The 13,933-nt window shown below is 48.4% G+C and overlaps 2 protein-coding genes and 1 non-coding gene across 3 annotated transcripts in view; all 3 read right to left on the reverse strand.

Annotated features, from left to right (window-relative positions):
- PNPLA2 (patatin like phospholipase domain containing 2) overlaps positions 1–3,543 on the reverse strand; it is a 30,274-nt gene extending 26,731 nt beyond the window's left edge. The window contains exon 1 of the mRNA XM_026059101.1: positions 3,269–3,543. Coding sequence (XP_025914886.1) covers positions 3,269–3,488 — 220 coding nt within the window. The 5' untranslated portion in view covers positions 3,489–3,543. The remainder of the gene's footprint in view (positions 1–3,268) is intronic.
- Positions 3,544–9,442: 5,899 nt separating this feature from the next.
- On the reverse strand, positions 9,443–13,780 carry RPLP2 (ribosomal protein lateral stalk subunit P2). The gene is made up of 5 exons (XM_026059084.1): positions 13,669–13,780; positions 13,364–13,487; positions 11,930–11,978; positions 10,028–10,129; positions 9,443–9,564 (listed from the first exon to the last, which is right to left on the reverse strand). Exons 2-5 carry the CDS (start codon positions 13,484–13,486, stop codon positions 9,488–9,490), a joined length of 351 nt encoding a protein of 116 aa, XP_025914869.1. The 5' UTR covers position 13,487; positions 13,669–13,780; the 3' UTR covers positions 9,443–9,487.
- Positions 11,633–11,766, reverse strand: LOC112962717. Its single transcript, XR_003252388.1, has one exon. It is a non-coding gene; the product is annotated as a small nucleolar RNA SNORA52 (small nucleolar RNA).
- Positions 13,781–13,933: the final 153 nt, after the last annotated feature.

A 13,933-nucleotide genomic window follows, 5' to 3' on the forward strand; every position in this document is an offset into this window, starting at 1 on the left:
AGCTTCAGACCTAGAGTTTGTGGAAAGCTACAGGATTCATTTCTCTTTTTGGGGGAGGAGATGGGTTTTGCCGTCAGAGGCAAAGCTGGCTATTAAACCCACGCTGCCTGTGGGAGTTTAGCTGCTCTCCTGAAGTGTAAGAAAKGGACTCTGCAAAGCCAGCACAAAATGAATTCTCAGTTGCTTGGCCCATACAGGTGCATTTCCTAACATGAAGGGCTTCAGCAGCCCCAAGAGAAGACACAGGCTTCAGAGACGCCCACCTTGCCTGTCTCCCAGAAAACCCTCATGACAAGAAGTGGCTCACGTTACAAAACTGTAGTATGCCCATTCGAGTAACTTGGAAACACTTGACATTTTGCCTGATACGACTTGATACCCACACAGAGGATTCTTGTGCAAAATGCAGCAATGCTTTTTCATGCCAATGTGCAAGAGAACCTCAAAGCTTGAGAGGGTGCTTCAAATGCTGTAGCCCTGGAGAGTAAATCCAAGATCCCTACAGTCTAATGGTAAAGTGCTTAACAAGGACTAGGCAAGGTCGTATGAGACCATAAGTACCTCCTGGTCTCTTATTTTGAAACAAGGCCCTCTGCCTAACTAATATGCATGCTCACTGTTCTTTTACTAGGCGTTCTCAAGTGTGCCTTCAAGCTCTACACTGAGCTCTTACAGCTGCAAATAATTTCATCACGGCTTTCCGTGTTCAATATTAGCACATAGCGAAGCCTCACTGCCATACACAAATAATGACAGACTGCTTCTAATTCAGGGAAAAGGCAGAGTCAGCTCAGAGGCAAGCTGGACAGAAGCAGACACCAGAGCACACGCTCAGTAGCTGAAAAGGTTGTTATTAAGTGCGAGCTCACACTCTGAAGTCCAGGAAAATTCCTGTTCCCTTTGATCAGGGTCTCCAGAAGGACTGAAGCCAAAAAACACCCCAAAGGAAGGGTGCATTCCAGTCCTACCCAGCAAGTATTTTTCTTTGCACAGTGGAGCGTCACCCAGTTCAGAGCTCAGATGCAGGAAAGCACTAACCTTATCTACACACAGCCAGACAAGCAAGGCTTCTGCAAAATTCCCCTCCACTTGCCATCCAGCGAGAGATGCTATTTAATACTCCAATTTGACAGACAGGGCAATGGGCAGCACAGGCTGGCTGTCACCATAACCTTTAAAGCCCGCAGGCTGTTACACCCATTCTCTGACAGCAACCAGCTGCACAGCAAACAGATACTCAGGATCCTGCAACAGCCTGTACTAGGGTGAACTGCTTTCCCAGGACAAGCTGCAGCTCTGTCTTCTCTTGTCCGCTCCCCTTCTTGCCTATGATTTCACTGTAACCCCTGAACCTCGCTCTGGAACCTGCAGCGTCAGGAGGGTTTACAGCAGGGACAAAGTGCACAGATACCATGCCCCAACAGGGCACCGTTTCCTTTCACTTTCTGAAGCCATCTCTGTTGTCTTTGAGATATATGCCTGCCCCACGCAGAGTTGCAAGTGCAGCCAGAAAAATAGCCCAGAGCAGTCACGCTTAAATCAGAGTTTGAGCTCCCCAAGATCCAAGCCTTGGATGGCTTTAAACAGCGTGTTTTCAGTCTCCTTCAGGAGGGAAGTTAGTGCTGCCTGGAAGGTCACCCCTAACTCCACTCAGTCCTCTTTATCATGCCTCCCCTTGCACCCCATAGGAAACAGGAAAAAAAAAAATTAATCCTAATTCACAGAAACCTCTCTACCAAGCTGGTTAAATCCCCAGAGAAGAGCTGGAGGGCAACAACTAGCACACTGGGTGCTCTGGACATACAAATAGCAAAGTCAACAGGGTAGACAAGATAAGAGACTTGCTCAGAGCTATACCAGTGTCTGAGCCAGGCGCTGGATTTGGGCATTGCCGCCAGCCTATCTCTCATTTGCGCCGCACCTCAGAGCAGCATGGGGACCTCCCAGTTCAGAGACTAACTGGGCAACCATCTTCTTGAAAGGGGCAGCAGCAAGGAAAGCAACCAAACCCCTGGCAGCTATCAGCAAACGGGTCCCTTCAGGAGAAGGAGGCCTACTCCCTCATCCATGAGGAAAAACTGGCATCACGGCATGGCTAGAGCCTTACGAGTCCCAGGCCGAGGTCTGAACAGCTCATGAGAGCTTCCCATCAAGCTCCAGAAGAAACTGCTACACTTAAATGGTCATCTCTGCAAACAAAGTGCTGAGGAGGGGGAAAGTTTGGCCCTAACTGCGCAGAAGGAGCTAACTTTTGCTGCGTGGAGGCCTGATCTCAAGACTCTACCTCCCCAAAGAACAGGGAGTGCCTCAGAAAGGCATCTGTGATCCAGGCGAGAGGAGCGCAGGCAGTAAACAGCTCCCATTTCACTTGGCTCTAGGAGAGGCTAGTACCCGCGAGTCAGCATTGGCCTCTCTGCTGCACGTTTCTTTGAGACTAAATAGATACACCCCATTCTCTTGCACCACGATTCCCATTTCAAATTTAAGGCACTTTTCTGTATTTGTTATTCCTTTAATAAGACAAGAAGCTACAACAACCCTAGTGCGAGTTTGTCGGGTTCCCCCCCCACACACACACACACAGAACAGCTTAATTTCACTTCTGTAATCCCTTGTGAGCAAAAGGCCACAAGGCACCGCACACCTTTCTCTTTAGCTGTTCCCCAGACATGCCCCAAGCACGAACAGGCTACCCGATGTGCCTGCTTCAGAAAAAAAATTAAGGYGTCTTCTGTAACTTAAAAATGCGCAGTGCATCTAGCTAAATCTTCTCGCTCGTGCCGAGGACAAGAAAATTCCCCGTGCCCTCCGCCCCCGGGAACAGCCCTCTTGCAGAAATAAAGATGCTACAAGGGAATAAAGAGAGGTTTCCCGGTTACTGGGGGATGCTGCTCAGCTCTGATCTAGATCCACACGCCCCGCGCAATGTCTCCAGCGCGCAGCACCCAAGAGCGGGGGGGGGGGGGAGGCAGGCAAAGGCCTTAAAAACGCAGCACCGCGCACCCCCAAAGGGGCCCCGGGGACGCGGAGCCTCACTCCCATCCCCGCTGCCTTTAAAAACAACAGCAACGAGGGAGGGAAGGAGGGAAGGGCCGAGGGGCCTCGGCCCGCCCGTCACAGCGGCGGGGCCGTGACAGCTGCGGCATCTCGGCGCCCCGCGCACCGCCGCGGCGGGTTGGGGGGGGGGTCGCGCGCCCAACGGCCGCCGCCCAACGGCCGCCGCCCAACGGCCGCGCGCGGCTCCCGCCCCCCCCCCTCCGCCGCTCACCGAGGCAGGCGCCGCTGACGAGGGCCGTGGCGGTGAGCGCCCCGGCGGAGGCGCCGTAGACCTTGCGGGCGTTGGCGACGAGGAAGGGGGCATGCTCCTGCAGGCAGCTGGCCACGCCGATGTGGTAGACCCCGAGGAAGCCGCAGCCGGCGAAGGAGATATTCCAGGYGGAGTCCGGGGGGAACATGGTCTCCGCGCCAGCCGGAATCCCCGCTCGCATCCCACCGCCCCCTTGACCGGGGGCAGGGCCGAGAGGCGCCGCCGCCGAGCTTATATGGGGCGGCCYCGGCCCTACAGCCCGGCCCCGCCTCCGCCGGGCGCCGCCCGGGAGGGAGGCAGGGAGGCAGGCAGGCGGCGGCGGCGGCGGCCCTGCCGGCTGGGCCGCGGAGCCGCTGGCGGGGGGAGCCCGAGGCGCCTCCTCGCCACCCTTCCTCTGGTGACCCCCGCGGCCGAGCCGCCGGGGTCACTGCGTGTGGGGCCGTGGCATATGCACCAGTACCGCGCCGCTTCCTCGCATTCAAGGGACAGCGCCTGTTCCTTCGAGGAGAAGGGAAATAACAGGTTTACAGCAGTGCTGTGGAAACACAGGGCTCTGTCCTTGCAGTAACCCAAACCTCGCACTCCAGGGCTGTGCTCCAGCCTGCCTTCCCCCGGGGATGCCATTTCCTGGAGGCCCCTGCTCCCAGTTCCTGGAATTCCATGCAAGCACAGTTCTCTGTTTTCCTGGAGCAAGATTACAGGCAGGAAAGGAGAGGAAGAGAAAGCTCTAGACTTTCCTCTTTCACAGAGTGCTCAGGAGTCAGAGGGAGGCAAGAGTCGGCACATCCACAGCACAGGAACAGGCAATCCCTGTCCTCAGCAGGGCTTCCTCTGAACCCACTGAAACACGCAGTTGCTTACCTTTTGTCAAGGCAATTGCAAGCAGGAGTGCTTCTACAGAGACACTTAGCACATGCAAGCCCTTGCGGGGGGACCATGTTCCCCCTGCATGTTCTCACCTTGAGGCTGAGAGGCCAGGGCTATCAGGAGATCAGAATAGATTTCAGAAGATGGAAGGACCCCCTTGGTCATAGACAGTAGAGGCTACAGTTGTTCAAACAATTAGGTGAGCCTGAAAGTTTACAGGGATCATCAAAAGGATCAGAAAAGCAAGAGGAACAGCTGCTCAACTCAGGCAAGAAAGCAGTATCAGCAGGAGGGAGATTTGGTGGTGGAAGAGTGTAAACAGTTTCCTGATAGCATCAGCATGGGGTGAAGGTATTTTATATCAAGATAGGAGAAAGACCTCATTCATCCTGACAAATCTATTTGCATTAGTTTTCCTTTAAAGGATCATAAGTTTCTCATTTGGGACAGGATTATACCTGTCCATAACAGCTATCAGACTAAACAAAGGACTAGGACTTCCTTCCTACAGGAGAATTTCACCAATTACATTAGTGGAGTTTACCCAAGTAGCCCCACTCTCCTACTCATTTCACTGTGCACAGCTTTCCAAAGGATACAGGGCAGACTGGTACACAGACAGCTCTGAACACATAGTGTGAGACTCCCCATACAGGGGCCATCCACTTATTCCTTAACTGCACTTCCCTTCCAGCAGGCAGGCAGGGTTCCAGCCTTATCCTTCTTCCAGGCCCAACTCCAGAGCTCACCAGGCCACTGCTTTGCCTGGCTGCCAGGAGGTGCACTCACCACATAGTACGTAATGGCTCCACCCTGGAGTACCTGAAGAATTAACCCCACTTATCTCAAGTTCTCTGTTTATGCCCTATACCCTCCCTTCTTCATAAAGAACTAACTCCTTTTTTCCCTTCCTCACATACCTCTGCTTGCTTTTGTAATTTCCTCCCTCCCTCGTGTTTGATGTGGTTACATGACCCATGTCAACCCTTATCTCCTCCACCTGAAGAGGGGAGCGTAGGTGCACCTGAGCTCTAATCCTCCTAAAGGGCCCTCTTACCCCTTAACACCAGAACAACCATCATGCTTTCACCTTGTGCTCCTGGTGACACTGAAAGATATTTCCATGTAGCCAAAGCCAAGGAAAACATAGTGTCATGCCTTTTGCAGAGCAGGGACTGTGCCCCCGCAAAACTAGGCTTTGGGCTGTGCCTTTGGAGGAAACCTGTGGAATAACTGAATGCAGAACCTTGTTTGCATGATAACACATGTAACCACAAGAACAGCTTCAATTTTGAGCTAACACTGCTTCCTTTTTTCAGCATTTCACAAAACATAATGGTTCATGCTATAGCTGGAAAACAGAAACAACAATACTGTGACAGTGCTGGGGTTAGGTTCTTCCASTTCTTCAGCAGCAACCTCATTCTCTGAGTTGTTACATCACTCTGCATTGGCCCTCAAGGTTACCTGTCTGAGGAGTTTATTGCTGCATGGTTGAAACAGGTTATTGAAATAAAACATACAAACAGTAGTCTCTTGCAGAGTGCTCCCTGGGTACTGGCAGTAGCAGGCTGGAAACAGCAACTGTGCTTTTCTTCAAAATCATTAATCTCCAAAACTAATCTTTTTCCTCTTAGTAAGAAAGTACAGCTACCAAAACGTTCATAGTCCTGCAATAAGCCGGGTCAGCAAGACTTACATGGCAGCTTTTCACCTGCATTAAACTCTTGTCAGAACGCTGCAAGTTCGCTCATGCCCTTGCATGTTTGGGCTGCAATCTCCTCGTTGCATTTGTTTTCTAGTCCAATGAGTTGTGGGCAGTTAGTACATATGAGGTAATAACATATAAGCAAACAAATGTCTGTTTGTTTTTTAGCTAAGACCTTGGTTGTTGGCAGCCAATGGGAATTAATATTTGAAATGGAAGACGAGGCAGAGTCTGTATGCTGTTGTCTTCAGCATGTTACTTCCTTTAGCGCTGTCGCCCATAGTCCAGCAAGGCTGGGGGACCAGCCACGAAGGCCTAACCCAAGTGTCGTGAACATCAGCCTGACCTGGATGCCTTTGTCTTGCCTGTGGGATGTGTGTGTCTATCGGGCAGTTCCAGGGCAAATGTTTGTGATGTGGTTCAGAGGGGCATCACCTGACGCACTGGAGCGGTCCCATCATTCTGCTCTCTTGGGACTGGACTTTTACTTATAGGACTGTGACTGTAGATATCTCTGTCCTACGTAAGTGAAACCCACTGAGTTCAGTAGGACTGCCTGTGTTTAATAGCTTGCAAAATTTGGCCTCAGTTGTCAGAGTGAAACCAGCTTATTTGACAGTGGTCACCCGGGAGCCATTGCTTATTACTTTCCAGTGGTGCCCAGGACGTTCTCACTGCTTTCCAAGTAGCGAAGATGTCATGTCCCAGCCCAGTGGCATTTGTAGGTAATGATTTTCAGTCAGAGCTGATTTGAGATGGAGCAGCATGTCCCAGTTACAAAAGCTTTGCGTATTTCAATGTCAAGCCCATCGCTAAATCAGTTTCCTCTACCATCAATTTAGTAATAATCAGTTAMCAGTGTAATCTCCAGGCACAGGGTTTTGTATCATCTTCTTTCCCCTCAATGCCTTTGAAGTTTCTTTATGAAGAAGCCTCAGGTAAAATCTGCTCTAAGTAAAACTGATCCTGCGAGGGAATAGACCAGGCCACCTCTGCAGGTCTTTGCAGACACTGGTTTTCTCTGACAGCATCATGGAATACCAAGCATCCGTCCTACTGCTACCGCTGCCTTTGGAAATCCCTGCTGTCTGCAAAGGAGGCAGTGACTCCTTGAAAACTCAGAACAGAATCTGCAGAGCAGAAGCAGGGATCCCAGTTTCTTCATAGCTGGAGCTCATCGAGATCAGTGGAGTGGAGGGTGGTGATACCCTGACCAGAGGATCAAATGAGTCTGCAACAGATTTCCAGGCACACCATTGCTCATGCACAAACCTCTTGGGCAGCAACTAGTTCATAAATAGGTACAGAAGAAGAAAGCTTTAAATGCTTTGCTTTTGCATTTGGAAGAAGCATTCACTATGCATGGGTTGTAGCAAATTCTGAAAAACGTTTGTGAAATCTCTGGGCAGACCTCTCTCCTGGCCTTCACAGGGAATACCTAGGGGTGGCTGTGTAAAATACATTGCCTCCCTGTGGCAGTGTGATGAACACTGTATTTTTGGTGCTTGATGAGAGCTGCTCTTTAAATGTTTCTCCTCTAAAAGAGTTTACCCCGAGTAATAAAATGCTGTGGAGTAACAAACTGAAAGGGCACATGGCCATTACAGGGCAACAGCAAATGATCTGTTATCTGTCTTTGCCTGTGCAAACACAAACCTTCTCCTTCCTGAAGCAGATTGACCAATGACAGTTTTCATCAAAATGATGCACTTTCAGGAGGAAGTTTACATTTGCTAAGAGGACACACAGGACAAGATTGGATCTGTAACTCAAAGCCTCATGGGTCATAGGGAGAGGTAGAAAAATATGCTCGAGAGGGACGTCAGTCTGGATGGGGCTGGAGTCCAAGGGAGACATTTTAGCCCTCTAGTTGCTCTTTTCTCCTAGGGCACAGTTGACGGCACAGGTTTCAGTCTCATCCCACAGGCCTGGGCACAACAAAATTCATGGAATAGCTCAGTGCCTTTGAAACAGAAGTCCTTTGTGCACAGAAAAGGCCCAGCTGAACGTGGTGATAGGGCACAGTTCCTCCCTGTGAAAACACTGACTTTGCCCTTGTAGCAGCCAAAGCAAGGCAGTATTGCAGGTTGGGGACTACCTCTCAGGGAAACCAGACCCAGGAACCTCTTTTTCAGGTACCTGAAACGGGGAAATCAGCAAGGACTGAAACACAGGTATATCTGCACCCCTTTCAGTGTCAAGTCACAGCCATTRCAATTCTGACAGGGAACTAGAGTAAACGTGAGCAGTTTTCATTACAGCTGTGAAGATCACCTCAGCAAAGACTTAAGAGCTGAAGCAGATGACAGATTTTGGCGCAACCTCCTGTAGCTCTTTCTTGCAACACACAGAGAAGGCAGGAAGGGGTAGCTGCTTGAATCGCGGCCATTGCGAGGTCTGAGGATGGAAGTTTCATCTGCTCCCTCTCCCTTGGCTGCTGCTAAGCGATGGGCGTTTTCTCCAGTACGCCACAGGGAGATAAAACACTGTTTTTCCTACTTGGATTTCACCCATCTATGCTCTGAGACATATTCACCGTTCTTTGTCCAGTGACACATAGCCTACATTAGCCACACTCTGTAACAACGTTAACTGTGTTAGCAAAACTTCATAGTGCGGACTGCTCCAGGACCCCTCTTTGACACCGCCTGTGGAAAACTTGGCACAGGAAGACCATCATTTGTTTATTTGCACGTTACCTAGTAGTGGTGACAATCAAAGACCTCTGCAGAAGTCACTGGAAGTGGCTCCTAGCAGAAAATACTTTACAAAAGCAAAGTTTAGTATCCTCTCAAGCTGATGCATTCTTCTGGGCACACCACAGAGGTCAGTTCCCAAAAAATATTTTCCTCATAAAATATTTTATTTTTGTTGTCCCCAGAACAGAAATTCAGTATTAAGAGCACCTTTGCATTGATCTCAGTGTCCTTTGGTTAAAAACCCCTGAAGAGCAGGACCTGCAGGCAGACATGCAGTATTCTTGTTGAAGGCTCCATGTTGAGCATATGGCTGTAACATGAAATCCAAGAATAATCCAACATTTTATTGGTGTTGTTCCTAGATCTTGGAATATGAAGCAGCAATAAAATCAGTGGGTTTTTAAATAGTTACAAACAGTAGTTATTAGGACTTGCTCTGAAATAACATTTGTTGACTAATCTGGACTTGCTTTCCATTCATATGTTTTGGAATTGACTAGATAGGTTCCAAAAAACAAAACAACCCCCCCCCCCCCCCCCAAAAAAAAAAACCCAGTCTTTTTATGGCTGAATAGGTAGGATTCTTTACTCAATAAGCGTGATGTCAAAAATAGCATGATGAAGAGAGTGAATTTGGGTAAATTCAACTTCCATGTACCATTTAATAAACAGGAGTCTTAAAACACACATTCAGGTTCACACAAGCTTAGCAATATCGAAGTGCTTTTCATGGCCTCATTTAGTCATAAAATTAACATACCTATTTCAGACAGAGCTGAAAACCAAAGCTTTGTCAGAGCTATTTTAAKAAAGCAGTCTGAATCCAGTAGCATTGTATGGTTATAATAAAAAAAACTCAGGAAGCTTTTAAAAGAACAAATTTAATAATATTTCTATAACAAATAATTAATCAAATAGGCCGAATCCCATGTCATCGTCAGATTCTTCAGATTCTTCTTTCTTCTCTTCTTTCTTCTCCTCAGCTGAAAGAAGAAAAAAACCAAGCCTAGTCAGTATCTGCTGTACTTTTTTTGCACCACAGCTTTTCAGGAACAAAATTCATGCTTTGGTGTTCTCTGCTGTCATGTTATTGGTATTTCAGCCTCCACTGTTCATCTTCACAGCCATTCATTCCCTTTTAATAGCCAGTACAAACACTGAACAGACACAGACATTACTATTSAAGGGATGCGCTTTACACAGTAAAGTTCATTTTGATTCTCAGTTCTGAATAAGAAAAAAACTTATGGAATGGTGGCTAAAGAACAAGCACCTGTAAATGCCCACAAAAAGTAACTGTTCAATTCACATTTCAGTCGCACAGTCAACTGCCAAACTGGAAAGAGACTGACATTTGGATTTCAGCTGAGATTTTAACAGAGAAAATGGAGCTGTCCTGGGACATCTCCCCCCGGCTCAGCACACTAACCAGACGCCCACGCTCACCTGCAGCAGGGGCAGYGCCGCCCGCAGCAGGGGCAGCCGAGCCCCCGCCAGCAGAGACGGCCACAGCTCCTCCCGCCGGCATGCTGGCAAGTTTCCCGTTACCTGAACGAGACAGAGGACAAACAGTAGTTAAACGCTCACTGCAGCATGCTTAATGATGCTACAAGTATGGCAACATGCAAACCAGATTTTGTGTCTAGCCCATCTGGAACACAGGCAGGGTGAAAAGGAGGAGAAATGAAAGTGTGGAAAACTCAGATTCTAAGGCTCATAGACTGAACAGTCACTACTAACTGAAAGGAACAACAGGCTGCATCCATCATAAGAAAGCATGAACCATTCTAATGAAAGGACCTGGAGTTTAAGATTCACAAATGCTTATTCACATCGAAAGCTTATCTGGAGAATACTGACATGGTATTAATAAGCTTTCTTCTGTATATAAAATCCCTACTTTTTTCCAAACAGGCCCTATAAAAATAGCAGTAAACACATCAACAAATTTTACACTTACAGAAAAACAAGTCTTCAAGAGCTCTTTCTAGGTGATTTCTGTTGAGCTGTGTCTATTTATTGGCTACCATGTTGCAAATCCTGAATACAACATATCATTGCAGAAGCTGATAACTTTAATATACCTCAAAAAAAGTATGGGCAGTCTTGGCTTTTTTTTTTAAAGGTATAGAGAATCGTAAGGGCATGACTAAGGTCACACAGGAGAGAGAAGAAAAAAATGCTGCATTTGTGGCAAAGAATACAGTATTCTGATCGGATCCTCCAACACCCTACGAACTATTATTGCATGTCCCTTCAGACTAGCAAACTCCCTTCTGTTTTATGCTTGTCTTTGGAAAGTCAGCTAGTTCTCTGGCATCTGCCTTTCACATACCAAGGCTCCCTTGGCATTCAGAGGTCGCGTACACAGTACATTTGCCTGTATTACAATTTCTGGGAATCAGTTTCTAAATATTTTCTTATTATTTCAAGCTTTAATAAACTAGCAAAGTAAACAAACATGTTTCATATGCCTGTCAACATGTTCTAGAAAACTATTTATTTTAAGATCAAGTATTACATAAAGAGATGGCTTAAATGCGTTGTCAGCACACGCATAATGGCTCTCTTAGGTCCTCAGACCACACTGGTAGAAACATCCAGTTACTGCTCTTACCAGCAACACCAGGCAAAGTCCTGGCAACCTTTAAGCAAATATAGTTCAAATCATATACTTAAAAGTTCCCTTGTGCCTAAGTATTTGCAAAATAGAGATTAATTAATTCCAGACCTTCGCACTACCTCAGCTCTATATTATCTCAGCCCCGTGACCCAGTGAATTTTAAGAGTTCCAGCTCAGGTGCCAGCAGGTAAGAGCACAAGCTTCCTATACAAGTCAGTACCTCAGAGCGCCCTATCTCAGGGAAAAGGAACAGCCAGACTGAGGCAGCTCTAGCAAAGGTGTGTTTTGGAGGCTTGTATTAGAGAGTGTCACTTCTATTTACATTTAACACTCTCTTCTTCCTATTTTACTCAATTAGTGTGCACAAGTGGGTAAATCCAAAAAAATCTCACAGAATACCAAAGGTTAGCTAATTCTTTCTCTAATCAACATGTCCAGAAAACCATGTTAATGAGCAGACTACCAGTAAGCTCATATATTTTGAAGTCTCCCAGTTTAATGTGGTCCACAAGCGAAACCCAGCAGGTACTGGCACTGACCTGCAGGGAATTAGAATGGACCTGCTGGATTTCACAGTCATTTCAGCAGAGATCCAGCATGAAAGTCCTCAGCAGCAAGACTGAACTGATGAATAACCAGGGGGTTGACAGTAATTCTGTGCTCTTGAGCCTAAGTTACCAAACTGGTAGAGGCAATTACCCATGGCACTCGGAGACTGCACTTACCCTGAGCAATGACATCCTCGATGTTTTTTCCATTCAGCTCACTAATAACCTGTGTGAATTAAATGTAAAATGTTAGTAGTCTCAAAACAAGAGTATAAGCTACATTTAAACAAGTACTGATTAATAACTGTGTGCAATGCCTCCATCCCGCTGCCTGCACAGCTCTGACATTCCTTATTTCTCAAGGGAAGGGACAGAACACTGAAATAAAAGCTTCAGCTAGGTCTTTCGTACTTTTCCATGAAATTTTTCTCATGAAATCTGTTACAAGAAATTCATAATGAATCCATGGATGTTACATAAAGCACGATACACAGACCTTTTGGAGCCAACTGGGAAACCCCACTAATGGTTTGTTAGTCACTGAGGGACTGATAACACATCTTGCTTAACTTCCATTGGGAGGCTCTGAAGCACTGGGCCCCGAACCAAAAACCACAGGGTCCAGTTCTTAGCACTACCAAATGTTAAAGCCAAGCTGGAGACTACATACTTGTACTGGAACAGATTGTTGTATAACCAGGGATGAGGAAAACAAAAATTGCTACAGCAAGCAACCAAAAAAAAAAAAAGGTTCATCACAGATCTTACTAATGAGTTCCTGCTATCAGGTGTCAGTGCCGAACACTGCAGAGTCTCCAAAGGAAATGAACAAATGAGGTAAGACTAACCTAGACATTTTGAAGAAACATCTGCTCACGCAGAGCGCGCAGCCTGCAAGATGCCACGTCTGTGTGCTTCCTTAATTTAGAAGGTGTTAAGACTTCACTAGATTTACACTGGCGTAAACTCCAGCCAGTACAAATATAAAAGGATGAATAACCATGACCAACACAAATTCCAGTGAGACTTTCTAGATATTGGAGGATCAGAGAAAACAATTTATGAAGGTACTAAACAAACGTAAAGAAGCTGAAAGACCTGGTGTTTGAACATGAGTTCGGAGCTACCTACCTCCCAACCCTACAAGGGTTCTGTCAGCCAAGTCAACCAATRCTTGATTGGGCCTACCACAAAAACATGGCATCTGACCAGGAAAATAACTGTTTTTCTCCATCCCTCTGGAAACACCCCCCATACAGGTATGTGGCAGGCAGTAAGACAGTTCTTCGTTCTTTTTTGCAGGGGCATTAATGCGTTTATTCTGTCCCCACAAGAACTGGAAGTCTACTACGTGAGAAGACGCCTCCCAATTACGACACTCCTCCTTTTCTTAAGGAGCCTGATTTTTCTGTATAACTATTTCAGCACTGGTTTCCATTTTTCTCCAGCATATTATGACTGCAGGCCTTTTTTGCCTCCGTCACGGCCTAGCACTGCTCCTTAGGGAGGGAACGGAACGGGGCCCCTCCGCGGCACGATAAGCCAGGGCTCATCCCCGCGCCCCGGCCCGCGGCAGCGCTAGCTCTGAGGCGGACCCGGGCCCCGCGCCACCTTGTTCACGCGCTCGTCGTCCGTCTCGATGCCGACGCTGTCCAGGATCTTCTTGAGGTCCTTGGACGTGGGGGACTCGTTGCCGCCGAGCACGGCGAGCAGGTAGGCCGCGACGTAACGCATCCTGCAAGACACAACGGCCGCCTCAGCGCCGCGCCGCCGCCCCAGCACATGGCCGCCGCCCCCCTCCCCCCACAATGGTTCCGCCCGAGCCCCGCGGACCGTCCCGGGCGGGCGCGGCCGAGCCGGGAGCGACCACTCCCGGGGTGGGGGTGGGGGGTGCAATGGGGTCGCCGCGCTCTTACTCGCAGGGAGGGGGGCRGCGCGGGAGAGAGGCCTGCGACGTGCGCTCGCGACAGCAGCCCGGCGGCGAAAGGGAAGAGGCGGTGCCTCGGCGGCGCCTTCTTCCCGTCACCCCTCAACAACGCGCGCTGCCATTGGGCCGCGCCGGCCGCGAGCGGGGCAGCCAATGGGGGGGCCGCGGGCTGGCGGCCGCAGCGCAGGGGTGAGGGGCGGGGGCCATCTTGATTTCCGTTATGGTAAAGGCGGCCGTGGTGGCGCTGCTGTGCC

The sequence above is a fragment of the Apteryx rowi genome, unplaced genomic scaffold (genome assembly GCF_003343035.1).
Source record: "Apteryx rowi isolate R43461 unplaced genomic scaffold, aptRow1 scaffold_152, whole genome shotgun sequence".
NCBI lineage: Eukaryota > Metazoa > Chordata > Aves > Apterygiformes > Apterygidae > Apteryx > Apteryx rowi.